General features: G+C 38.6%; 1 protein-coding gene across 1 annotated transcript; it reads left to right on the forward strand.

Moving 5' to 3' along the window:
* SELENOT (selenoprotein T) lies at positions 1-26726 on the forward strand. Its single transcript, XM_065876411.1, has 6 exons — positions 1-228; positions 20280-20390; positions 21189-21315; positions 23131-23218; positions 25287-25440; positions 25996-26726. The coding sequence occupies exons 1-5, from the start codon at positions 92-94 to the stop codon at positions 25409-25411; spliced, it is 588 nt and encodes a 195-aa protein (XP_065732483.1). The 5' UTR covers positions 1-91; the 3' UTR covers positions 25412-25440; positions 25996-26726.
* Positions 26727-27155: the final 429 nt, after the last annotated feature.

Raw genomic sequence — 27155 nt, forward strand, 5'->3', positions numbered from 1 at the left:
GCGCGGTGGGGAGCAGCTCGCGGCTCCGGCTCTACCTTGGGCCGGCTGCAGTCTGAGTCTGAGGACGGCCGAAGTGGTTTGCTCGTTTAAGATGAGGTTTCTGCTACTTCTCCTGGTGGCGGCGTCAGCGGTGGTCCGGAGCGATGCCTCGGCCAACCTGGGTGGCGTGCCTGGCAAGAGATTAAAGATGCAGTACGCCACGGGGCCGCTGCTCAAGTTCCAGATTTGGTGAGTATGTGCGCCGGCGCCCCGCCGCCCCTTCGCTCGGCGCCTCTCACTATGCGAGGCCGCGGCTTTGCGGCCTAGAGAGCTGAACCTTCCCTGTCCCGGAAGAACGGTGCCAGCAGCCTTCCGCTGCCTACCTTCTCCGGGGCTCTTCCCGGGGATGGCCAGGCCGCCTTCTTTGCCTCCAGACACAACCGCTCACTTCTTTTTTGGTTCCTATAATGGAGGGCATGGGGAAGGAGGGCACGAGAAGGTTAAATACTGAAAGGCGAAGACGCGGGGACACTTGTCAGTACGGAGGGCGGGTCGGCGGCGTCACGCCATGGCCACCCGGCTGCCTGCGGAGGTGGGCATGAGTCGGCGCAGGGTCGGCGAAGGCGCTCCAGCGTTTGTTTCCCGATTAACTTCCTCTCGGCTTTCGCGGGGTACGCCAGGCGGCCTCGCTGCCCCGCTAGGCGAAGGTCACCTCGGGTCGTTGAAGGAGACCCGCGAGGGACAGACGCCTTTTTCTCCAGGATCCGCCGGGGTGACTGTTGGGTGAGAGCGTAGGGATTCTGACAGCTGATAAGCTTGGACGGGGAGGCTGAGTCTCCGTTTGCAATTTCTAAAGTGTTTTTGTAAAGGAGCACGTTGCTCTTCTGACAACCTTTCGCTCCCAGACAACTGCATCTTCTCCCCCACTCCCCTTACTCCCATGAGTTCTGCCTTTTAAATCTCTTGGGCATTCAGAGAAATAGAAAAAACAACCCTTTTCCCCCCACACCCGGCATTTTTCGACAATGTTCTGTAAGTGATTTTGTGGTTACCTAGTTAAATATTAGAAGCAGAGCAGTAATGCATGTGATAAGGTAAGTGGTGTTGGGGACGGTTTGAAAGGCTCAGATTAAAAACAAACAAAATTGTAAAGTTGTGGAAATTAGAATCCCGTATCTCAAAAGGTGACGTTATTTCAGAATAGGATGGTTGGATTAGTAAGTCTTCAGAGTCCTGATACTTTGGAACATTGGTGTTGCCCATAATGCATTTAAAATCAGGTTTTTCAAACTTCATGTATTAATATAAGTGTACTAAAGTTTAGATTTTCTACTTATCCAACTAGTTTTTTTGCTTTATCTTTAAAGACTAAGCAAATCTTTAATATTAAATCAATTTAAGTGCTGTTTAAAGAGAGTCAGAAAATAAGATGGTAAGTCTTTATTTTTGGAGTGAAAACTAAAAACCTTGCAACTTCCTTCTGATTAAAAAAAGCTCTCTGTAGTGTTTGCTATGTGCTTGGCATATATCATCATATCATCTTTCGTATATGATACTGTAAGGGGGAGTTATGGCTTGATTATTCTGACTTTTTTCTCCATATTTATTTTTTTCCATTAGAAAGTGGCAGTCATCTTACTAACTTATAAATATTGTTAAGGATTAAGTGTGATACTTTTGGATTTAAGTAGTTAAAAAAAAGACTGTATTTTCCAAGTTATGTAATTTTTCTATTTTGTATGTCTTGGTTTCACTTGGGCTTTTCCAAAATACTCTTCTTTTACAGTTGCTTGTATTGGAATACTTGTCACAATAATTTAACAAATGTACCTTATAAAGTTTTGAAAATGTGTAAACAAATGTAGGGGGAAGGGCATTTAGTCCTTCAAATTAAACTTTAAAAAAAGTCTAAGTACTTAAGTTAAACTTTTGATACTTAATTTTTGTTTCCTTTTTTTTCTTTAAGTAGAGAATTACAAAAGTCTGTTAAGTATTTTCTTTTGCAGTCAGCCTGAGCACATTACATACAAAAATCCTTCCCTTTTTTTTTTTAATCTGTAGATGGGAAATAACTATTAATATGCCCTATGCCATACCCATTACAGGTAAATTTAGCTTGTTTGTTACTTTTTCCCCCAGAGATTAATGTGTGTATAGGAAAGTGAATATTTGGTTTCTGATTTTGGTAGAGTTTCTTGGGCATTTATTTGCAAGTTTGTTTGGGAAAGGAGAGGAAGCGAAGACAATTGAGGGTAAATATGTGAAAATTCTTTTAATTCCATTTGAAATCGGAGTGCTATAAAATGCAACTTTTCATTAATTACCAATGTTAACAAAGGAGAAAACAATTTTTACCTTTCTTTCCATTGCTTTTGTCCCTTATTATTTTATATTTATTATGAGTACTCTTTCTTTAACTTTAGCTCAATATATCATCTGTTAATTGTGGCACTTTTTAATTGCTAATAGAAAAAAATAACCCAACACATAAATGGAGTTGAAGGGAGAGAGATCAAGCATGCAAAATAGCTTAAAACAAACTTTCCTATTTTGTGTTGATGTATTTTCTCAGTAAATCCTCGTTCAGTACCTGCTTGTGCCAAGGGCTAAAGGTACCTTGGTGAACAAGACAAATGTGGCTCCTCTGGAAGCCTACAGAGAAGCACAGACTTACTTTATGTACCTGAGTGTTTGGTTTATTACATCCGTTGATTGAGCAATTGAATTAGATAAGTTAGATGACATTGATTGCATATTTGGGGAAAAAATTTGTACTGCTTATTTGGACGTTTAAGTATTAAACATAAAAAAGGAAGTTCTCTAATCAGAGCTTAAAATAAAGTTCCCTCGTCACATTTTCCTTTCTTGTGATTTTTTTTGTGTAAATGTATTCTGACAGGTACTGTTTGGCATGTTTGTATGCATGCTTTTTTCCTCCCATACATGTGAATTAACGTGTCATCAGATTTACAGCATTTTATCAGTTGTTGGAGTTTCAAGAGATTACTATCTACAGCTGTTTATGGTTAACACTTATTTGAACATTTGACAGTTGATTTACTAAGAATAGTAGGTTAAAGTTAATATATCAAAACATAAGCAGAATACAGCAGAATTTTCCAGTTTTTGTTAATTTAAGAATCCGCTGCTATAATTTTAGGACAACCAACTTCTAAATGGAGTTTTAAGAGGTAAATGAAGCAACTACTAGAAGAACAGATTTTAATTGAAATTTATACCAACTTAGCGTTTGCTTTCATGGTATGGAGGCAAGAAAATAAAGGCCTAAGTCTGATTTGGGTGTTGATACTGATCAAGATTAGTAAAATGCTGAATTGAAGAAATCTGAGAAATGGGGAGTTATAGAGATCATGTTAGTTACTTAGACAACATTTGTATATTTAACAAATATTTGTGCACCGACTGTGTGAAGGTGCTTTGCTTGGTGCTGAGAATTCTGTTCAGTGCTCTCATAGATGTTAAAGGCAAGAGTAGAAGGCGGTCGTTAATCCATGGACAACACATTAAATTACAGTTGTGTTAATTGCTGTAGGAAAGTAATATGATATGAAAGAGACCTAGTCACAGGGTCAGGGAAGGTTTCCATGAGAAAATGAACTTTGAACTGAGGCTTGAAGGATAAAATGTGTTTAGAGAGCACTGTTGGGCAATGGAAATAGCACGTTCAGTGACCTTACAGTAGGAGAGAACATAATTTCTTTTTTTTTTGCTATTATATCAATTGTACTTTTTTTCCTGAATTTTATTTTTTTATACAGCAGGTTCTTATTAGTTATCCATTTTATACATATTAGTGTATACACGTCAATCCCAATCTCCCAATTCATCACACCACCACCCCCACCCCCTGGCCACTTTCCCCCGTTGGTGTCCATACGTTTGTTCTCTTCATCTGTGTTTCTATTTCTGCCCTGCACACTGGTTCACCTGTACTATTTTTCTGGGTTCCACATATATGCATTAATATACGATATTTGTTTTTCTCTTTCTAACTGACTTCACTCTGTATGACAGTCTCTAGATCCATCCATGTCTCTACAAATGACCCAATTTCATTCCCTTTTATGGCTGAGTAATATTCCATTGTATTTATGTACCACATCTTCTTTATTTATTCATCTGTCGATGGGCATTTAGGTTGCTTCCATGACCTGGCTATTGTAAATAGTGCTGCAGTGAACATTGGGGTGCATGTGTCTTTTTGAATTATGGTTTTCTCTGGGTATATGCCCAGTAGTGGGATTGCTGGGTCATATGGTAACTCTATTTTTAGTTTTTAAGGAACCTCCATACTGTTCTCCATAGTGGCTGTATCAATTTACATTCCCACCAACAGTGCAAGAGGGTTCCCTTTTCTCCACACCCTCTCCAGCATTTGTTGTTTGTAAATTTTCTGATGATGCCCATTCTAACTGGTGTGAGGTGATACCGCATTGTAGTTTTGATTTGCATTTCTTTAATAATTAGTGATGTTGAGCAGCTTTTCATGTGCTTCTTGGCCATCTGTATGTCTTCTTTGGAGACATGTCTATTTAGGTCTTCTGCCCATTTTTGGATTGGGTTGTTTGTTTTTTTAATATTGAACTGCATCAGCTGTTTATGTATTTTGGAGATTAATCCTTTGTCCGTTGATTTGTTTGCAAATATTTTCTCCCATTCTGAGGGTTGTCTTTTCGTCTTGTTTGTAGTTTCCTTTGCTTGGCAAAAGCTTTTGTTTCATTAGGTCCCATTTGTTTATTTTTGTTTTTATTTCCATTACTCTAGGAGGTGGATCAAAAAAGATCTTGCTGTGATTTATGTTGAAGGGTGTTCTTCCTAGGTTTTCCTCTAAGAGGTTTATAGTGTCCAGTCTTACATTTAGGTCTCTAATCCATTTTGAGTTTATTTTTGTGTGTGGTGTTAGGGAGTGTTCTAACTTCATTCTTTCACATGTAGCTGTCCAGTTTTCCCAGCACCAATTATTGAAGAGACTGTCTTTTCTCCACTGTATATCCTTACCTCCTTTGTCATAGATTAGTTGACCATGTGGGTTTATCTCTGGGCTTTCTATCCTGTTCCATTGATCTATATTTCTGTTTTTGTGCCAGTACCATATTGTCTTGATTACTGTACCTTTGTAGTATAGTCTGAAGTCAGGGAGCCCGATTCCTACAGCTCCGTTTTTTTCCCTCATGACTGCTTTGGCTATTCGGGGTCTTTTGTGTCTCCGTACAAATTTTAAGACTTTTTGTTCTAGTTCTGTAAAAAATGCCGTTGGTAATTTGATAGGGATTGCATTGAATCTGTAGGTTGCTTTGGGTAGTATAGTCATTTTCACAATATTGATTCTTCCAATCCAAGAAGGGAACATAATTTCTTGAGGCCAAGGCTGCTGACCTTAAAGACCAAAGAGAAGGTAGCACAGACCCTGGAAGGTCTGGATGGCTATGTTACAGAAAAACCAGTAAGTATCATTGTGGAAAAGACATTGCAAGGAACACAAAAATAGATGTGGGGAGACCAGTTTAGGGGACTCTTGGAGTTGCCCAGGCAAGAGACAATGGAGCTTGAAATAGAAGGGTGGTGGTAGGAGTAAAGGGACAGGTTTAAGAGATTTTTTTGCAGATAAATTTAGCAGTTCTTGGTGATTACATTATTTGAGGGGCCGGAGAGGTGGCATGCAATGAGAGGTGTCACAGGTGACTCCTGAGTTCTGGAGCGATGCTGTGCCATTCACTGTAGTGATAAAAAAAGAAGACAATTTTTATGGGTTTTTTTGCAGGGTGGTGGAGGGGACTGAAGGGGATGAATCCTGAATTTTAAAAAAATTTGCATAGGTTACAATGTTGTGTTAATTTCAAGTGTACAGCAAAGCGATTGTTATAGATATACTATATATATAAATATATATAGTATATATTTTTACTTACAGATATATGTAAGTATATATAGTATATATATATTTTTTCAGATTCGTTTCCATTATAGGTTATTACAAGATGTTAAGTGTAGTTTCCTGTGCTATATAGTAGGTCCCTATTGTTTACCTGTTTTATATATAGTAGTGTGTATATGTTAATCCTAAACTCTTAATTTATTCCCCCCACTCCTATCCTGTTTGGTAACCGTAAGTTTGTTTTGCTTTGTTGCTGAGTTTTTAAAACTAAAAACACAGTAGCCAGGGGAAAATCCTACAAAGAAATTTTCATCTCCCCAAAATAGTCACAGTAACTGAAACTAAAAATTTAAATAACAGTTATTATATTTTTCCAAACCTACAGTATGATAGGTTGTAAGATACACCATTATTCTGTATACCACTCAGAAGGAAAAAACTGTGGCCATTTAAACTGTGACACACTAATGGTTATAAGATAAATCTTGGTTTTTAAAAAGAGGCTAAATAGGAAGAATGTACTACTTAGAAACAGTGAAGTAAAGGAGTAATAAGAAGTTGATTCAGATTGTAGAGTAGTACAGAGTGCTCTAGAGAACAAATAAAATGGTGGCTGCTGCACCCGCCACTATGTTAGATTTTTAAAGTTACATAGAATTTAGTCACCAGTTTTGTTTGTTTTTTGCGGTACGCGGCCTCTCACTGTTGTGGCCTCTGCCGCTGCGGAGCACAGGCTCAGCGGCCATGGCTCACGGGCCCAGCCGCTCCACGGCATGGCATGTGGGATCTTCCCGGACCGGGACACGAACCTGTGTCCCCTGCATCGGCAGGCGGACTCTCAACCACTGCGCCACCAGGGAAGCCCTGTTTTTTTTTTTTTTTTTTTTACAATTTTAAGCAATAAACAGCTCAGGAGCTAACTGAATGCCGTGCACAAAATAGTTGTTTCTTCTTAATAATGAATGAAGTACCTTAGTTCAAAGCTTTTAGATGTAAGTAAAATATGAATGGTTTAAGGTTTTATCTTCTCTTACAGAAAATGGGAACATTGTTTCCTTACAGTTTGCCATTAAGGTAAGTGGTAGAGACCAAATTTAATATATTATTTGGAAATCTCATAAATAACCTCGTAGATTTTGAATGGTATAGGTACTGGGAAGGTGAGCATTTACTGGACTAGCAGTTTGGAGGCCTAGTTCTTAACTCGATCTGCCTTTTATCTTCTGAATGACTTCGGGGAAATATTTAATCTCTAGCTCTCAACTTGTTCATCTGTAAAATAAGGGTGTTGGTTGCATTCCAGTTACCTCTAATATTCTATTATTAGGTACTGTAAAGAAGCTTGAAGGAAAAAAGTAAAAGCATGCATATATGTTTCATTTCCATCTTTGTCACTTAAGAGTATAGTTGGAGTCCTCTGGTTCATTTGATTTTTGTCACCATCCCTGCTTTTCAAAAAGGAAAACCATGTTTTCACATACTTTATCTTGATTGGGGTGTAGCTTGGGAGTGATAAGGAAGAAATCTTGGTCACAGATTTTAGCACGAAGTGCTCATAATTAAGCCCTTGTTTTGTTTTGTTTGTTTTAATTTTTATTGGAGGATAGTTGATTTACAGTGTTGTGTTATCAAGCCCTTGTTTTTTTTTGTTTTTTTGTTTTATTTTTGTGGTACGCGGGTCTCCTGTTGCGGCTCCGGACGCGCAGGCTCAGCGGCCATGGGTCCCCATCCGCTCCGTGGCATGTGTGATCTTCCCGGACCAGGCACGGACGCAGGCGGACTCTCAACTACTGCACCACCAGGGAAGCCCAGGCCCTTGTTTTTAATGTCCCCTTTTTCATGCCACTTGTTTTCCTGTTTTGTCCAATTTTTAGGAAGATACGAATTTGTTTTTCACAGTAGCATTTGAAGACCAGTTGTCTGGTGGGAGAGACAGACATGTAAACAATATTAACAGTAAACCACTCTGTTCTGAGTGTTCTAAAAGAAGTCTTAAAAACCCAGAGAGAAGGATTACTTATTCAGGGAGAGTTGGAAGGCTTTGCAGAGGAGGAAATGAAATTTTGCAAGGGTATGGGGAACTCCACCAGGAGATACAGAGAATGAGCTTTACTAGCTAAAAGAAGAACACATGCAAATGAAGCCTGACTCAGCATAGAGGGAGAGGAGGAGACAGGAAATGAGGAGAGCTGGAGTCAGCTAATCAGTTAAAAAACACCTAGCACAGTGTACCTGCTACTGCCATTTATCAAGTGCTCATTATCGTAACTTATTATTTGTATTGTCTTTAATGTTGTAATAAGACCTGCAGTAAATAAACCTTTGAAAGCTTTACTTATTGACTTTCAGCTTAAAAAAGTGAAAATAGCTCTCTGGCTGTTGTTGCCGAAAGCTCAGCTTCTCTGTACACTGGTGCGGAATCGAATCTCGGAGACAAAGTTTTGGGTGAAGTAGAAAAGGATAGCTTTATTGCTTTGCCAGGCAAAGGGGAACACAGCGGGCTCCTGCCTTGAAAAGCTATGTGTCCCAACCCAGGAGGATTTGAGGAGTCTTACAGCAATAATTCAAGGGTGGGGTCGCGGACAAGGTTAGGGTGTGTGCAGGGTCTCTTAATCTTGATGAGCTTCTCTGGTCCCTTTAATCTTCCCTCAGGTGGTTTCTTGGCTGCTCCTCCCTTGATTAGCAACTGTTCATGGAGGCTGGAGTCTTGCCTATAAGAAATGGGGGACAAAAAGGCTTCCATGCCCTGGAGCCCCACAGGATCCTTCTCAGTTTCACTGTGAAAATAACATGTTAACTGTAAAAATAATTTTTAAAAAAGTATATGGAAGAAAGTGAAATATCCTTGTAATAACCTTTAATAACATTTTGAATAACCTCCTTCAAGCCGACTCTTCGCGCAGAAACATAATGCTATATAATTTTATATTAGTGAGATTATAGTTGTATGCTTTTTTTGAAATTTGCCTTCCCCTCATCACTTATCTTTTCATATCGGCAGATACTGTTCTGTATCAACAGGCACAGTACTCCCGAAGATGGGTATTCTTTAATTTATTTAAGCCACTGAATCTGTTTGTTTAATATTTATGTTTGTAAGGCCAACTGGCCCGAGGCAGGGGAACACAATCAGATTCACAGGTTGCATCAGACTGAATTCTCCGGACCACCCAGTTCCAGAAACTGCCCTGGAGACATTCCGGACCACCCAGTTCCAGGAACTGACCTGGGGACTTTGCACCCGGCCCAGCCTTCCCGCCTTTCGATGGGCGGGACTAACGGTCCCCCAGGATACCCGAAAAGACCACCAAATAAGGAATACCCTGCGCCCTCCCAGATTCACCACACCCCTTTCCCTTCTTCCCCTATAAAATCTTGCCCAACCCTCGCCCGGGTACGACTTCTCTGGCCCCTTTCTCTCGGACCAGTGAACCTCGCCCGGGAGCGCTCCCTAATAAAGCTCACTTGAAGCTTTCCTCTGTTTCGCGGTGCCGTTTGTTAAGATCCGACCTTACAATGTTGGTCCTAATTTTTCATAAAATTACTTTGTTAAGATGACTGTCCTCAGATATCATGTGTGCTTGTCCAATTATTTCCATAAACTAAATCCATAGAAGTAAAATATTATTACGTTAATGGGTATCACATTTAAAATTTTGACATAATTAAACTAGTTAATATTCCTACCAGAAGATCTTAAAGTGGGTTGGGTTTTTAAAATTCTTTAGTTTATTGCACTGTAATTAGAGAATGTGACATTTGCTGTTATGTTTTATTTCACGGACATACTGAGGCCTTAGGCTCAGGAGACAGCCTCTCAACTCTGAGGGACTATTCTGAAGAAGGGAGGAGCCAGAATATATAGGAGTTTAAAAAAAAAAACCTCCAGGTTATCGGAACATCAAAAGATTACTGTTAATTAAAGAAAACCAGACATCTCAAGTTAGTGAATTTAGTGCTTTTCTGTGTATGGGAAGATGCAAGAGTTTTCCCATCCTGAATCTCCTCAGGGTGCACAGCTGGGGGTGTCTGCAGTGGCTTGATGGTTGCAGCATCCTTTGTTTACTGATAGTTGGTGACATTCTTCATCCACCTACTTATTAGGCTTTCTTTGTGACCTAACATAGATGGTCAACTGTTGTAAATATTCTGTGGTCTCTCAAGCTGTTTTCTATAGGAAAAAACTGATGTATCTGTGGATTCCATTTATTGATGATACTATTCAGATTTTCTGTACTTTTTATTATTCATCTTCTAACACTGATTTAGTTTTCCACCCATCAATTTTCTTCTTCAGGGCCTTAAAATATTTTTTTAAATTCTGCTTTTGGTTTTGAGGTTTCTTACAGTCCTTCCTTACCTCTTTTATCCTTTTCTGCTTCTTGCAGAATATTTTTGGGTGTCGGTTCTTGTTTTGAATCTTTTGTTCGATGTTTTTGCTCTTTCAATTTGTGACACTTTTTCCATAGTCCCTCAGGTGTTTTGTTTTGTTTTTTCGTTCCTGTTTCTCAAGCAAGACAAGGGAAACAGCTTCGGATATTATCAATTGGTGAACTGTATCTTCTCCATTAGACTGTTACAGCTTACTCTCTCTTCTTCATTAGAATGTTGCCAGCATCAGAAAGGCATAGATTTTTGTCTGTTTTGCTTGCTGCCGTATATCTTTAGAGCCTAAAACAGTACCTGTCATCAGGCAATATTTATTGAAAAAGTGAGTACAATCTCGTGGGAGTACACTGTATTTGGTTCTGACATAACCTGTCTTCTCCCTCCTCACTTCCCTTTAAAAATTCTTAACTGGAGTATAGATCAGTGTTTTCTGATACTGTTCCTTTCAGGTGGATTTCTACTTGGTTGACCTCTGGTTTGGTAGCTTTTAGGCATAGAATGTGATACATGTAAAACGTCAGTTTTGAACATACTCTTCACTCAGTAACCTTCTCGACCTGGCCTCCATCTCTGCTGATGGGGCTAAACTTCCAGAATTCATTGTGTTATTGTCAGTCATCTTCCTGCTGCTCTTATTGGCCAACACACCCTTACTGCTTATTCTGTTGGTGGTTTTCTTTCTTAGATCCCTGGGTTTTTTAATCGAGTTTATTCTCATGTCTGAAGTCAGTCTACAACCAACAGGTAAAAGTATAAGACAAACAGGAAAGCAGTAAAGCAAACAAGAGACATATCCAGTTTTGCCATTGAATTAGCATAGAACACAATATATTTTTTTTATCAGTCTATCTAACAAATGATAAAAATACACCGAGCATGAATTTTATGGTGTGTGAATTATATCTCAATTTTAAAAAATGTATTGAAAAGAATAAAAGTGTTGTAGGAAGGGGGACCCCTTCCTGAGAGTGGGCTCTTGTCTAACACTTGGAAATGAATTGTCCGAGGAGACACACATGCTGACAAAGCAAGAGACTTTATTTGGAAGCGGCGCCTGGGCATAGAGCAGGAGGGTAAGGGAATCCAGGAGGACTGCTCTGCCACGTGACTCGCAGTCTCGGGTTTTATGGTAATGGGTTAGTTTCTGGGTTGTCTCTGGCCAGTCATTCAGACTCAGGGTCCTTCCTGGTGGCGCGTGCAACTGCTCAGCCAAGATGGATTCCAGCGAGGAGGATTCTGGGAGGTGGACATGTGGCATCTCCTCTCTCTTTTTTTTTTTTTTTGCGGTACGCGGGCCTCTCACTGCCGCGGCCTCTCCTGTTGCGGAGCACAGGCTCCGGATGCGCAGGCTCAGCGGCCATGGCTCACGGGCCCAGCCGCTCCGCGGCACGTGGGATCTTCCCGGTCCGGGGCACGAACCCGCGTCCCCTGCATCGGCAGGCGGACTCTCCACCACTGAGCCACCAGGGAAGCCCCTCCTCTCTCTTTTTGACCTTTCCCGAATTCTTCCCTTTGGTGGTGGCTTGTTAGTTCGTGTTCCTGACAAGGATCTCCTGTCATAAAATAACTCATGCACATTGTTACTGTCTTTGCCTGGCCAGGGCGGGCGGTTTCAGTCAGTGTTTCCTCTAACAGAAGCATCAAATTATGTATGAAATATTTTAAGATGAGACAAAAATTCCTGCAAAATGCGGGTAAGTCACCATTTACTGAATGCTTTTATCAAGTCACTTTTACTGAGTGGCTGCCATACCTTATAAATCTGTTGATGAGAAATGCTTTCCAGAGTAAAGAGATAAAATTCCTTCCCCACAAAGAGCTGAGGAACTTACACAATTTATAAATTCTTTTTTTTTTTTTTTTTTTTCTTCAGTACGTGGGCCTCTCCCGTTGTGGAGCACAGGCTCCGGACGCGCAGGCTCAGTGGCCATGGCTCACGGGCCCAGCCGCTCCGCGGCATGTGGGATCTTTCCGGACCGGGGCACGAACCCGTGTCCCCTGCATCGGCAGGCGGACTGTCAACCACTGCGCCATCAGGGAAGCCCACAATTTATAAATTCTTTGTGGAATAGTCTGCAGCAAAATTTTCCTGAAATGTTATGCCAAAGGTATAGGAAAACTAGAAACTAGTGATCTCAAGAATAAGACACAAAGAAGGAAGAGAATAAAAACAGATCATTAATTGAATTTTAGGTTTATCAAATCTTTGGAAAAAACTCTAAGGAAGCCTGAAATTTTTTTTTTTTTTTAATTTTGGCCGTACCACATGGTATGTGGAATCTTAGTTCCCTGACCAGGGATCGAACCGAGCTCCCTGCAGTGGTAACGCAGAGTCTTAACCACTGGAGCGGCAGGGAAGTCCCAGGAAGCCTGGAATCTTAGAAGCCATGTTAGGCATATTTTGTATTCGTATGCGTTTTTACTGTGGTGGCCACTGTGGTGCTCCTAGAGTGAGGCAGCTGGAAGGGAAATCACTTGATTTCATATAATACAGTTCTTAAACCTGATAAGCTCATACCTGTTTAGTGCTGTAAACGCTAGGGTCTGTGATACAGAGTGAAGTAAGTCAGAAGGAGAAAAACAAATATCGTATGCTAATGCATTTATATGAAACTTTAAAAAGCGGTACAGATGAACCTATTTGCAGGGCAGGAATAGAGACAGATGTAGAGAACAAATGTGTGGACAAGGGGGAGGGGGAGAATGAAGTGGGAGATTGGGATTGACATATATACACTACCATGTGTAAAACAGTGCCAACCTGCTGTATAAGCGCAGGGAGCTCAGCTTGGTGCTCTGTGATGACCTAGAGGGGTAGAATGGCAGGTGGGGTGGGGCAGGAGGGAGGTCCAAGAGGGAGGGGACATATGTATACATATAGCTGATTCACTTCCTTGTACAGCAGAAACTAACACAACATTGTAAAACAACTACACCGCAATTAACACAAAACAAAACAAAACAAAAGGCTGAGCAAGTTCTGATGTACATTTTGATCTTCATTCAAAGGACTTCATTCAAAGTCCTTTTTTTTTTATTGAAGTGTAGTATAGTTGATTTAGTGTTTCAGGTGTACAGCAAGGTGATTCAGTTAGTTTTTCAGATTCCTTTCCATTATAGGTTATTACAAGATATTGAATATAGTTCCCTGTGCTATACAGTAGGTCCTTGTCTTTTATCTATTTTATATATAGTAGTGGGTATTTGTTAATCCCAAGTTCCTAATTTATCCCTCCCCCACCCCTGCGGTAACCATAAGTTTGTTTTCTATGTCTGTGGGTCTATTTCTGTTTTGTACATAAGTTCATTTGTATCTTTTTTAGATTCCACATATAAGTGATATATGCTATTTGTCTTTGTCTGGCTCATTCACTTAGTATGATAATCTCTGGGTCCATCCATGTTGCTGCAAATGGAATTATTTCATTCTTTTTTATGGCTGAGTAATATTCCACTGTATATATGTACCACATCTTCTTTTTTTTTTGCGGTACGTGGGCCTCTCACTGCTGTGGCCTCTCCCGTTGCGGAGCACAGGCTCCGGACGCGCAGGCTCAGCGGCCATGGCTCACGGGCCCAGCCGCTCCGCGGCATGTGGGATCCTCCCGGACCGGGGCACGAACCCGCGTCCCCTGCATCGGCAGGCGGACTCCCAACCACTGCGCCACCAGGGAAGCCCCACATCTTCTTTATCCATTCATCTGTTGATGAACGTTTACGTTGCTTCCATGCCTTGGCTGTTGTAAATAGTGCTGCTGTGAACATTGTGTGAGCACTCTTGTTTGTAATTTTTTAAAAAAAGCATTTATAAGGTTAGTCTGTTCACTCCTGAATATCTTGTTTCTTGTATGGTTTATAGAGCCCCTTGTTCAGATTTCATTGCTTAAAACACTTAGAGCAGGTAATGCACCAGACAAATGTCTATTAGTGCTTCTACTAAACAGAGCAAGGAGAAGTAAAGATTACCTCTAAAAACCCAGTGTTCATTGCATTGGTCAATGCTGTTGACAATTAGAAAGCATCGTAAAAATACCTTCCTGATTTTCTGCATACACCATGGGAGAAATATTAGTTGACATTCTTAGAATGCAAGTAGAGAAACCAGTTTTGAACTGCTTTAAACAACATATTTGGAAATCTGTTTAAAACTACTAAAAGAATAGTATAGAATCCAAAGGCAGGAATGCATCAGTGCCTGAAGATGGCCTGAAATAGAAAACTGAAAGGTCTGAGAGGATTTCATACACTCTTGCTCTGGCTCACATCTGTATTCTTCTCAGTAAAATATATTTCGTTTTTCTTTTTCTCTTTGAAGATTGATTTATCTCCTCAGTCTTTTTTTTTACTATTTAAAAACTATTTATTTATTTATTTATGGCTGTGCTGGGTCTTCATTGCTGCACATGGGCTCTCTCTAGTTGCAGCACGCAGAGGGCTATCCTTCATTTAGGTTTGTGGGCTTCTCATTGCAGTGGCTTCTCCTGTGGCACCCGGGCTGTAGAGCACGTGGGCTCAGTAGTTGCGACTCGTGGGCTCAGTAGTTGTACATGGGCTTAGTTGCTCTGCGGCATGTAGGATCTTCCCGGCCCAGGGATAGAACCTGTGTCCCCTGCATTGGCAGGCGGGTTCTCCAGCACTGTGCCACCAGGGAAGTCCTCCTCAGTACTTTTGAAAGATTACCACTCTCCTCTACCCTACAACAGCTCTGATTAAATGTTTACCTGTCTGGAGATAGTTACTTTTTAAAATTCCAGTTCTTCATTTTTAGGGAGGAAACTCAAGCCTTCATGACAGGTTTACATTTCTGGAACATTAGATATTGGCAAGGGGTTGGGTGTTATTGTATAAACAGGATCCAATCCTATGTGTGGGTGGGAGGATAATTGGAGGGGAGGTTATTGTAAATAAAAGGGGAAGGTGAGTTCAAGAGATGCGAAAAATAGAAATCACAAGTATTTACTTCATAACAGTAAATATCTGAGATTTTGCCCCATTTTCCTTTAATTAGGAGATAGGAGAGGTTGGGGTTTGTGACAGACTCAAGTTGATATAAGTAGGCATTTGACTACAATTAGGGGCAGATATTAGTATAGAAAAGGAAAAGTGGGATGGTTGGCACCATGGATTAGGAGACTGAAACTTGATGGACTTAAAAAAGCACAGAATCTATTTGAAATAACATGGACAAATTGCTTAAATTTTCTTTCTGTTCATTACAGAAAGATGATCTAATTTGTATGCAAGTTCTTTCTTTTAGAAAATTAATCTTAGAAAAGTATTGTGTAAAATATTTTAAATTAAACAACTGCAAAAGTTGACTCCATATAGTAAGATATTTTTGTATTGCAAGAAGGAGATTTGCAAGGTGATTAGGACTTAAATTAAGATTTCTTTTCACAGTTTAATTTACTTAAGGGCCTTTGGTCCAGGGGCGGAAGAAATAGGCAGCAGCTACAACATATTTTTAGCATGTTTACATATTTATTCGTTGAAGGTATACTATGAGTTATATAGTTTTACTCACTGACCCAGAAAGAGTGAAAAGTTGAAAGAACTGGGTGTGGTGGTAGAGGTGGAATGATTACTGGCTCCTTACCATGTGTGCCTTTAATTTAACATTTTGCCCACCTTGATAAACAGTAGGTATGTTTTATTTTGGAAAACATCTGTCAGCAGTAGAGATGGCTATTTCAAAACAATTTGAACATTTGGGGAAAATTATTACATAGGGAAAAAGTTACTTGTTTTTTCTTCACAAGTCTCAAAGCAAATATAGGGAGGAAAGTTTACTAATGCATAAGTAAACTTGCCTAAAAATAGGTTGTGTCAGTCTTGTAAACTACTTCATTTTTCAGAAATAAGAAATGTACAGTTTGTTTTGAGGTATAACACATTAGTTTCAGGTGTACAATGTAGTGACTTGATATTTGTATATATTGCAAAACGATCACCATGATAAGTCCAGTTAACGTCCATCACCATACAGTTACATTAATTTTTTTCTTGTGATGAGAACTTTCAAGATCTGCTCTCCTAGCTACTTTCAAATATGAAATACAGTATTATTAATTACAGTCACCATGCTGTACATTATATATCCCCACGACTTTATCATTTTATAACTGGAAATTTGAAGAAAGTTAAAAGGTTTAAAGTCCTTTTTATTTTTATTTATTTATTTTTTTTGCGGTACGCGGGCCTCTCACTGTTGTGGCCTCTCCCGTTGCGGAGCACAGGCTCTGGACGCGCAGGCTCAGCGGCCATGGCTCACGGGCCCAGCCGCTCCGTGGCATGTGGGATCTTCCCGGACTGGGGCACGAACCCGTGTCCCCTGCATCGGCAGGCAGACTCTCAACCACTGCGCCACCAGGGAAGCCCCTAAAGTCCTTTTTATATTTCAAGATTATGGATTGATTCTGTTTGAAATTTGATACAAAGATTTGTGACTTAACTGAGGAGTTGAGACCTGAAGAATCAAGGATAGAGTTAGGCTTCTGAGCATAATAGCCAGAAAACTGGGTGACTAGGAGGACTCTGACCTAAAGTGTGGCCTGCATATAGACATACTTTCCTTTACGAAGGGTTGGAAGTCCCAGAGCAAATATGAGGACTGTTGGGGTCCACAGGCTTAGTTCACCCAGAGGGAGAATCTATATCTTCATCATGGAAGAACCTCAAGAGATATCTGCTATTTTATGGGTACTTGATTGTGGCTTTGTGGACACAGGGAAGGTTAGCTCTTACATTATCTAACTTTTATTGAGGTTTAATGGAAAGGGCCTAGGATCTCAAATCACAAAGTCTGTGTTCTGGTCTCAGCCCTGACTAAGGGCAGGGACCATATCTGAAGTCACTTGATCTCTCTGGGTTTCAATTTTTTCCCCTTCATCTATAAAAAAGGAAATTTCAACTCAAGGAAATTTCAACTCAAGTAAGTCTCCAGCTCTCAATTAATGCATTAAAAGTTATCTACTATCATTTTAGATCATCAACTCCATTGTAAACACCGATGCAAACTTAGGCATTGAAATCAGGTGGCATTTCTTGGTTTCAAGGTAGTTAGGCATATAAGTGCTTTACATTTTTTTTGGTAGTATCTTCAAAACAAAAGCAACATTAAAATTTTCTTATATAGAAAGCAGTTGTGAATCTGACAACAGTAATAATAAAATATTGGATAAGGTGAATGTTTAGGAAAGATAAGGTGTCTGGAGATTAAGTTCTTTTAAGTATTTAGTTAATAGAGACTTGTCTCCCTTTGCAAAAATTTCATACTTTTTAGGGACTTAATCTTGTGTGAAATTTTCATTCTAAATGTAAAAGAAGTATTACTTGTAAAGAAAGAGTGGTGAATTTCTCTCTTTTTTTTTGAAAAGTGAGTTTTCTTACATTGAGATCTACTAATATTTGGACTGGTTCTCCCTATCAGATATAAACTTGTTGCTGATCCCTTGAGTTGGTCGTGGTGGTGGTCGATATTTTTTTCCTTGATGATTGTGGTATTTTTTTCCTTGATGATCGTATCATTGACAAAGTTGGCATCTCGGGTTTCACCCTGCTATCTCTTACTGATTCTGCTCCCTCCTACCAAGTGGTACCTTCATTGCTTTATACTGTGTTTTTAATGATAGACATTGTAACAGGTATGAGATGATAATTCATTGTGGTTTTGATTCGCATTTCACTGTTGATTAGGGATGTTGAGCACCTTTTCATCTACCTGTTGGCCATTTGTATGTCATCTTTGTGAAAATGTCTATTCAGCTTTCCTTGCCCTTTTTTTTTTTTTTTTTTTTGGATGCACCCAACTTGCAGGACCTTAGTTCCCCAACTGGGGATTGAACCTAGGCCCCTGCAGTTGAAAGCACTGAGTCCTAACCATTGCACCGCCAGGGAATTCCCCCCTTTTCCCTTTTTTTTTTTTTTTTTTTTGCGGTACGCGGGCCTCTCACTGTTGTGGCCTCTCCCGTTGCAGAGCACAGGCTCTGGACGTGCAGGCTCAGCGGCCATGGCTCACGGGCCCAGCCGCTCCGTGGCCTGTGGGATCTTCCCGGACCAGGGCACGAACCCGTGTCCCCTGCATCGGCAGGCGGACTCTCAACCACTGCGCCACCAGGGAAGCCCCGCCCTTTCCCATTTTTTAATTAGGTTATTAATTTTTTGGCTATTGAGTTGTATGAGTTTCTTATATGTTTTAGATAGTAACCCCTTATCAGAGGTTATATTTGCAAGTATTTTCTCCCATTGTGTAGGTTGCCCTTCATTTCATTTTGTTGATGGTTTCCTTTGATGTGCAGAAGCTTTTTAGTTTGTCATAGTCCCACTTGTTTAGTTTTTGCTTTTGATGCCTTTGCTTTTGGTGTCAAGGCCAAAAAAAAATCATTGTCAGGACCAGTGTCAAGGAGCTTACTCCCTATGTTTTCTTCTAGGAGTTTTATGGTTTCAGGTCTTCTGTTCAACTGTTTAAACTGTTTTGGGTTGATTTTTGTGTGTGGTGTAAGATAGTGGTCCAGTTTCATTCTTTGCATGTCCACTTTTCCCAATACCATTTATTTATTTTTTTTTTTGTTTGTTTTTTTTTTTTTTGCGGTGCGCGGGCCTGTCACTGCTGTGGCCTCTCCCGTTGCGGGGCACAGGCTCCGGACGCGCAGGCTCAGCGGCCATGGCTCATGGGCCCAGCCGCTCCGCGGCATGTGGGATCTTCTCGGACCGGGGCACGAACCCGTGTCCCCTGCATCGGCAGGCGGACTCTCAACCACTGTGCCACCAGGGAAGCCCCCCAATACCATTTATTAAAGAGACTCTCCTTTTCCCATTGTATATTCTTGGCTTCTTTGTTAAAAATTAATTGACCATGTATGTGTGGGTTTATTTCTGGTTTCTGTCTAATTGATCTGTGTTTCTGTCTTTATGCAACTACCATACATACTGTTTTGATTACTGTAACTTTGTAATATAGTTTGAAATAAGGAAGCATGGTGCCTCCAGCTTTGTTCTTCTTTCTCAAGATTGCTTTGGCTCTTTGGGGTCTTTTCTGGTTTTATACACATTTTAGGTTGTTTGTTCTATTTCTGTGAATAATGTCATTGCAATTTTGATATGGATTGCATTGAATCTGTAAATTGCTTTGGGTAGTATAGACATTTTAAAAATATAAATTCTTCTGATTCACGAACATGAGATATGTTTTCATTTATTTGTGTCTTCAGTTTCTTTCATCAATGTCTTACTAAAGTTTTCAGTGTACTTTTTTCCCCCTGTATATTCATTCTGGTGGCATATCTCCCTTTTCTTGCTGGGGCAACAAATATATATCCGTAGCCTAGTTTTTCAGAGATTTTAATGAAGGTGATGGGATGCTGTTGACTTAATTTCTGGAGTAATGACATAGATTACTGTCATATTGCTGAAAAGTATCTTCCCAATCTTTGTTTTCCTTTGCAAAATAGAATCAAATCTTAGAGTCAGAAAGGATCTAAGAATTTTTTTTTTCTAAGAATTTTTCAAGTTTCTTTTATTGTGATTGAGCAGGCATGTTTGCCTAGTCAAGGGTAGAGTGGGAATAAGAAACAGGGTGTCATGTCTCGTGCCTTGGTATTTTTTTAAGCTTCCTGTGCCCAAATTTTGAAAGTCCCTATTTCAGATAAATAAGAGTTGTTTTCATTTCAGTGTTTATACAGTTGTTGATAACAACAACAACAGAAAAAAAGGCAAAATGATTTGAGAGCTCAGAATATGGTGGATTCTCTGAATAGGTATTTGTTCCTCTCCAATAGTAACCCAGATCTATAAAGTTTAATGTTCTAATAGAAGGATTTACTTGAAGGGAAGATAACTTAAATATGTGAAATCTATGAGAAAAGTTCATGTATCCAGCATCAATCATTATTAGTTTGTGACTGTTCTTGAGAAACATTTTTAATCTGGGTAATAATTTTTAGGCTTTGTATAACTACAAAATAAATCTAGTCATATTCTAAACGACCTAATTGGAAGCACTTTCATTTTTCTGCAGTGTTTCCTGAGGTTATAGGCGGGTGTTTGAGGAGTACATGCGGGTTATTAGCCAGCGGTACCCGGACATCCGCATTGAAGGAGAGAATTACCTCCCTCAACCAATATATAGGTAAGTAAATTTCTGTAGTTTATAAACGAGTTTTTTAAGTGAATTCTTTCACATTTGTAAATAAACTTTTGTGAATTGGTTCAATTAACTTTCCTTGGTTATTATAATTTCTTAGTTGGAAAACTGTTCTTAGAACAGTTTTATAAATGGCAAGTTTATTTGATCCAAATATGGAAGAATTTTTCTGTAACAAGGAATAGAGGAAGATCATTTCAGAGATGGCAACCCTTCTAAAGATGTGTTTTCTTATGTAATTTTTATTGTGGCCGTAGATCAAGAACTCCTACAATTTTTTTTTTTTTTTGCAGTATGTGGGCCTCTCACTGTTGTGGCCTCTCCCGTTGTGGAGCACAGGCTCCGGACGCGCAGGCTCAATGGCCATGGCTCACGGGCCCAGCCGCTCCGCGGCATGTGGGATCTTCCCAGACCGGGGCACGAACCCGTGTCCCCTGCATCGGCAGGCAGACTCTCAACCACTGCGCCACCAGGGAAGCCCAAGAACTCCTACATTTTTATAGAAAGTCAGTGGTACAAAATTCTGTACTGTCAAAATAGTATTTTTAAAGGCCAGTGCTCTATAGTTTTATAAATTAATTTTTGATTGATTCAAAAGATGTTAAACATTTTTGTTTTAAAACTGCACAATAAAATTTAGTTACTAGTTTTTTCCTAGTGTAATTGGCAATTTTTAGATTTGGTGTTTAGAAAATGTCTATACACATAGACTTGAGTTAAAGAAATTTTGAAGTAGATGAGAAATTGCAGCTTCTGATGAATTTCCTTCTTTTCTTTTAATAGACACATAGCATCTTTCCTGTCAGTCTTCAAGCTAGTGTTAATAGGCTTAATAATTGTTGGCAAGGATCCTTTTGCTTTCTTTGGCATGCAAGCGCCTAGCATCTGGCAGTGGGGCCAAGAAAACAAGGTATGTAATGTAATAGCTTTGGTAGCTGTAGGTTCTTAGTTGTCAGTGAGATATTTTAATGGATTCTTCTTCTTCTTTCTTTCTTTCTTTTTTTTTTTTTAAGTACTTTTTGCTATTTCAACTTAAACCACTTTTTATTTCTGGGCAAAGCACTTAACCTCCTTTAGCCTTAGTCTCCATATTTATACATTAAGAATGATTAGGTCTTACCTTTTTATTATTTGAAGGACAGAGAGGTGTTACTTTAGTAGAACCTGGGCACAAAATAATTTAATACCTGATTTTGATTTTGATTATATAAGTTGGGCCAAATCATACAGCAAAACATAATATATACATAATGTAGGCCTTTTATACCAACTAATATGGGTATTAATAGGTTTATTCATGTTAAAAATGGGATTTCCACCAATTTATTCTCATCAAAATTCTCTGTTTTTATTATTCGTTGACTTTTCTGTTCATGGGTAACCTAAAGCAGATTACCTGAAACAATCAATATAAATATACATAAGAATCTTGTGCTGTTTATTTTATTCTTTGGTAGGGTCTTGCTGCATCATATACTCCTTCCAGATCTCTCATCTGTTTTACTTAAAACCATCTTTTCTGGAGGGTGTACCTTTCTGCTGTGAGAAATGGGAATAATTTCTCTCTTGAATGAGATTACTTAGGTTTCCTTCTAATAAGTATTCTCTTTTGGAGTCCTCTGGTCTTATCCTTTAGTTCTAGGCTGAGACTACCTTTAGCCCACTCCGAACATAGCTGTACTTCTTTTTCTTAGGGAATCACTTATTTCCAGTCACAGGCAAGGCTTCTTAACATAAACATCCTCAGATGCTACCTCTAATTCAGATGTGTCTCTACTCTGTTATTAACAAAATATTGATTTACATAGGATTAAGAATTAGAAATGAAGTACTTACTGATAATGTTTTGTGCTATATTTGTTCATTTTGTTGATTCTAAATTGTCTTTAGTGCATTTTACTTCTTTAGGCTTATAACATTGTCAATCTACTGTGGAAGAGGATACTTGAAGGCTGTAGCTTTCGTGACACTTAACTTGTGTATTGTTCTCATGAAAGCAGACTTTGTGCCCAAATGCTAGGATAACTTCTGTGAAATCAAAGCCCACCTAGCTCAAGTGGGGTTAGGGGAAATCTCCTTCTCATCTGCTATAGGCATTTTGATTTATTTTTCTGAAACTGCTGGCTGTGAATTGACATCCTCACTACATCCTGCTTTTAGGTGATTTTGTTAAATTGAAACTTTTCTGTTCAACAGGAGCCTCTGATCTTTTAGGACAGTATAGATTTGCCTTCAAAAGGTGAATGAATGTAACTTAATATGCTAGTGCTTTCTAACCAACTTTTTTTTAGTTTGACTTAAAATGATTTGTTTGGAACATGGACAGGTTGTGTTGAAAACAGGGAGTTGCTGACTAGTTGCATCACTAGTCTCTTGTGAGTTCATACATTATATTATAAAAATTCTAAAATGAACCCTTCTTATGCTGGTACTCTTTTGTTTAACTTATTAAGGCTATTATGCGATTTCTAGAAATTTTGTCTTTACATTAGGAATAACGTAATTTCTTCAGAATGTATAGAGCTGTGAATTAATGTCGCAATTTTCTGTGTACACTATCTGAATATATGGAGTAGCAGTAATAATTTGTATAGAAACTTAAAGTAGATTTAAAAAGAGCAATTACCAAATAAAAATGAGACTATTTAAAAGCTTACTTAATTTGTGATGTTGTTTTGATTTGAAAATGAGTTTACCTATTGTACTTAATTGTATTTTCTTTTAGGTCTATGCATGTATGATGGTCTTTTTCTTGAGCAACATGATTGAGAACCAGTGTATGTCAACAGGTGCATTTGAGATAACTTTGAATGGTAGGTTCTGAATAGTTTGCATTCTGTGATAAATGTTAAATGATTTATAATAAGCATCAGGCTTTTCCATTTTTCATAATATGCTAAATTATCTCTTTACATGGTCCTCACCTACTCCCATGGCTTTAGAATAACATCTATATGATGACCCTTAAATGTATAGCTCTGGAGAGCTCTAGACCTCTCTTCTAGGTGTTACAGCCAGGAATCCTGAACATTACCTACTCCCAAACTGTTGATTACCTCAGCTTCCTGCAATTCTTTTATACTCCAGTTTGCTCCTTCCCTGACATTTCTCACTTACTTAAGGGCACCATTATCATTCTACCCAGGTGCCCATGTCAGAAACCTAGGATAACATCCTAGGTTTCTCCCTTACTCTCCATATCTAATGGATTACCAGTTTTTCTCAATTCTACTTTTTACAGTTTTCAAAAATCTTCTATTTATCTTCCTTGCTAACCACCCTAATCCAAGCCACAATTATCTTGCTATCCTCTAACATATTCTCTAAACCAGGGGTTGGCAAATATGGCCTATGAGCTAACAGTGGCTTTACAATTTTAAAATTTCTTTATATTTTATTTTATTCAAGTATAGTTTATTTATAATATCATGTAGGTTTCAGGTATACAGCACAGTGATTCAGATTCTTTTCAGGTTCTTTTCCCTTATAGGTTATTACATAATATTGAGTATAGTTCCCTGTGCTGTATATAGTAGGTCCTTGTTGGTTATTTATTTTATAGAAAGCAGTATGTATATGTTAATCTCAGCCTCCTAATTTATTCTTCTTCCCACCCCCCTTTCCCCTCTGGTAACCATAAGTTTGTTTTCTGTGTCTGTGAGTCTCTTTCTGTTTCGGAAATAAGTTCATTTGTGTCTTTATTTTTTAAGATTCCACATATAAGCGATATCATATGATATTTGTCTTTCTCTGTCTGGCTTACTTCACTTAGTACGATAATCTCTAGGTACATCCATCTTGCTTGGTGGCTCTTACTTTTTTTTTTGGCCAAGCCACGCAGCTTTCTTGATCTTAGTTCCCCGACCAGGGATTGAACCTGGGCTCCAGCAGTGAAAGCACCAAGTCCTAACCACTGGACCGCCAGGGAATTCCCTCTTATATTTTTTAATGGCTAAAAAAATTAAAAATACTTTGTGATGTGGAAATTATATGACATTCAGACTTCAGTATTCATACCTAGAGTTTTGAGTTTCATCATGGAAAAATTTGTGGAAATATATCTCCCTGGTTTTATAAGTACCTATATGGTATCCTTGATTTTGCCTCTTGGTATGTAAAGCCTAAAATATATACTATCTGGCTTCTTACAGAAAAATTTGCTGACACCTGCTCCAACACTTGAGTCATTTAAAAGAAAATTTTTTTAATGCACATTTCATCTTGTTGCTTCACTCACTCAAGTTTGTTAAATGGCCTTATTTTGTTCTCAAGATAAAGACCAGAACATTTAACATGGACAAAAGGCCCTGAATGATGTAGCCTAGGCATGGGCAAACCATAGCCCTGTGGACCATGTCCTCTGCTACCTGCTTGGTAAATAAAGTTTTATTGGAACACATCCGTGCCCATTCAGTTATCTGCTTTCAGGCTACAATGAATGTTAAGTAGCTAGGACAGACTATACATCTTCTTGAGCTGAAAATGCTTACTTTATAGTTTCTTGATCCCTGATCTAATCCCTGCCAACCTTTCCAGCCTCCCTTGTACCACTCTTCTATATTTCAGCTTTCACGTTTAATAATATCTCCCAATTTTAATAATCTCTCTCTTTTAATGATAGTAAGTACAAAGGCTCCTTCCCAGCCTCTCATATATCCCTCTTATAGCATCTTCTAGTTTTGATTTTTAGTATACAAATGTGATTTTGTAGCTATTTATATAGTTCTTTTTATATTTCCCCTACTAGAATGTAAACTCCATGAAAGCAAGAAGCTGAATTCTATCTCCAGCTGTGTGCTTAGACAATACATGTTTATAGAATGAATGTCTATTATAGAATCATCTTTAATGTGGAAGGGGTGGTACCATTTATTTTTATAGATGTACCTGTGTGGTCTAAGCTGGAATCTGGTCACCTTCCATCCATGCAACAGCTTGTTCAAATTCTTGACAATGAAATGAAGCTCAATGTGCATATGGATTCAATCCCACACCATCGATCATAGCCCCACCTATCAGCACTGAAAACTCTTCTGTAAGTAGTTTAAAAATACAGTAACTATGTATAGGTATCAGTTAATTGTCATGAATCAGCAAGATATTTCATATACTAGCATAATAGATATAGATATATATAATAATAGATATTGCATATATTGTCAGTTGAGTTTCCAACTTAAGGTTTAACAGATGGTTGTCTTCTTCATTAAAATTTATAAATGACCAAGAGAGTTTGGATCTGCTAAAATAAAGTAAGGTTGTACTATTAATTTTATGTTTAAGGCTTAGTAATTGGGCCTGTAACATCTTTTTTTTGACTTGTGAACTTCTAATGGCCACAATTCATATACTGTACATATATTGTACATATATACCCGCCCCATACCTTCAAATAACTAGTTCCTAAAACTATGCAAATTCTTTTCACATGCTCAAGATAGAAAATTTATAAGCAAATGTGGGTGAACATAGAGAGGTGAAAGTTAGTTAATTTTGTTTAACAGAGATGTTCTCAGTTCTTTTCTGATCAATGAGTGGATTTTACAAGAGTGAATTTTGAAACAAAATATTTTTTCTGTGTGTCTTTCAGACATTAAGGGAGTTTTGCAAGAGCAGCGTGACTGACATTATGAAGGCCTGTACTGAAGACAGCAAGCTGTTAGTACAGACCAGATGCTTTCTTGGCAGGCTCGTTGTACCTCTTGGAAAACCTCAATGCAAGGCAGTTTTTCAGTGCTGGCACATTTTGGAATTCTGCACATTCGTGGAGTGCAATAATACTGTATAGTTTTTTTTTTCTTCCCCAAGTCCGCTCGGTTAATAGTTTTTTAAAAAAATGCAGACATTACTACTTGCACTTCTTTTTTCTCGGTCATATTTGAAAAAGTAGAAAATTGAGTTGCAATTTGATTTTTTTTTCAAAGATGTCTGTTAAGTCTGTTGTGATTTTATATGAATTTTCCTTTTTTATAGTTTAAAATTGATCCTTTTGGGACTAGAGCTGTAGTTCCCAAATACTTTATAAGAGTTTATCAGACATCTCTAATTTGGTCATGTCCAATTTATATAGTTTTCAAAATACTGTGGATTGTGAACAGCACATTATATAAGATTATGGGGGGAAATCCTATATCCAGAGTACTCTACCAATTTGTGTATGTGTGTGTGTGCGTGTGTGATTACCAGAGAACTACTAAAAGACCAACCACTTTTTAAATCCTGTTAATGTAGTTCAAGTGTCCTGCCTTGACCAATTTAATGAGTTGATTAACTGGGCCTTTATACTTAACTCAATAAAAAACTAAGCAGATGTAAGTTAAATAAAAAGCTTGAGTTTATTGCCCAGCGTACCTATTAACATTATATTTAACAGTTGTCTGCAAAGTTTTGTTTTTGACTCACAGAGAATTTCCTATGGGACACACTTTAGATTCACACACAAATAATAGGTCATTTACCATTTTTAGGATAATTGAAACTTGCCTCACTAAAGAAAGGTTAGTTGAAGCTCTTTACGACATTAATATTAGGTAAATGGAGATCACTTGTCTAATAATTTAACTTGTCTAACATCATATCAGAATTTTATTATATTTGAGGGACAAAATTGAAAGGTTTTTTATTCAGTGAATTTAACATCTTTCCAGAGTTCTAAAAGGTAGTTTTTTTTTTTAAAGCTTAAATTGATAAAGACTATAAGAGTAATTTAGCAGAAATAGGACCATAATATAGAAAAATAGTCATATAGCA

This window comes from Phocoena phocoena, chromosome 4 (assembly GCF_963924675.1).
Source record: "Phocoena phocoena chromosome 4, mPhoPho1.1, whole genome shotgun sequence".
Taxonomy (NCBI): domain Eukaryota; kingdom Metazoa; phylum Chordata; class Mammalia; order Artiodactyla; family Phocoenidae; genus Phocoena; species Phocoena phocoena.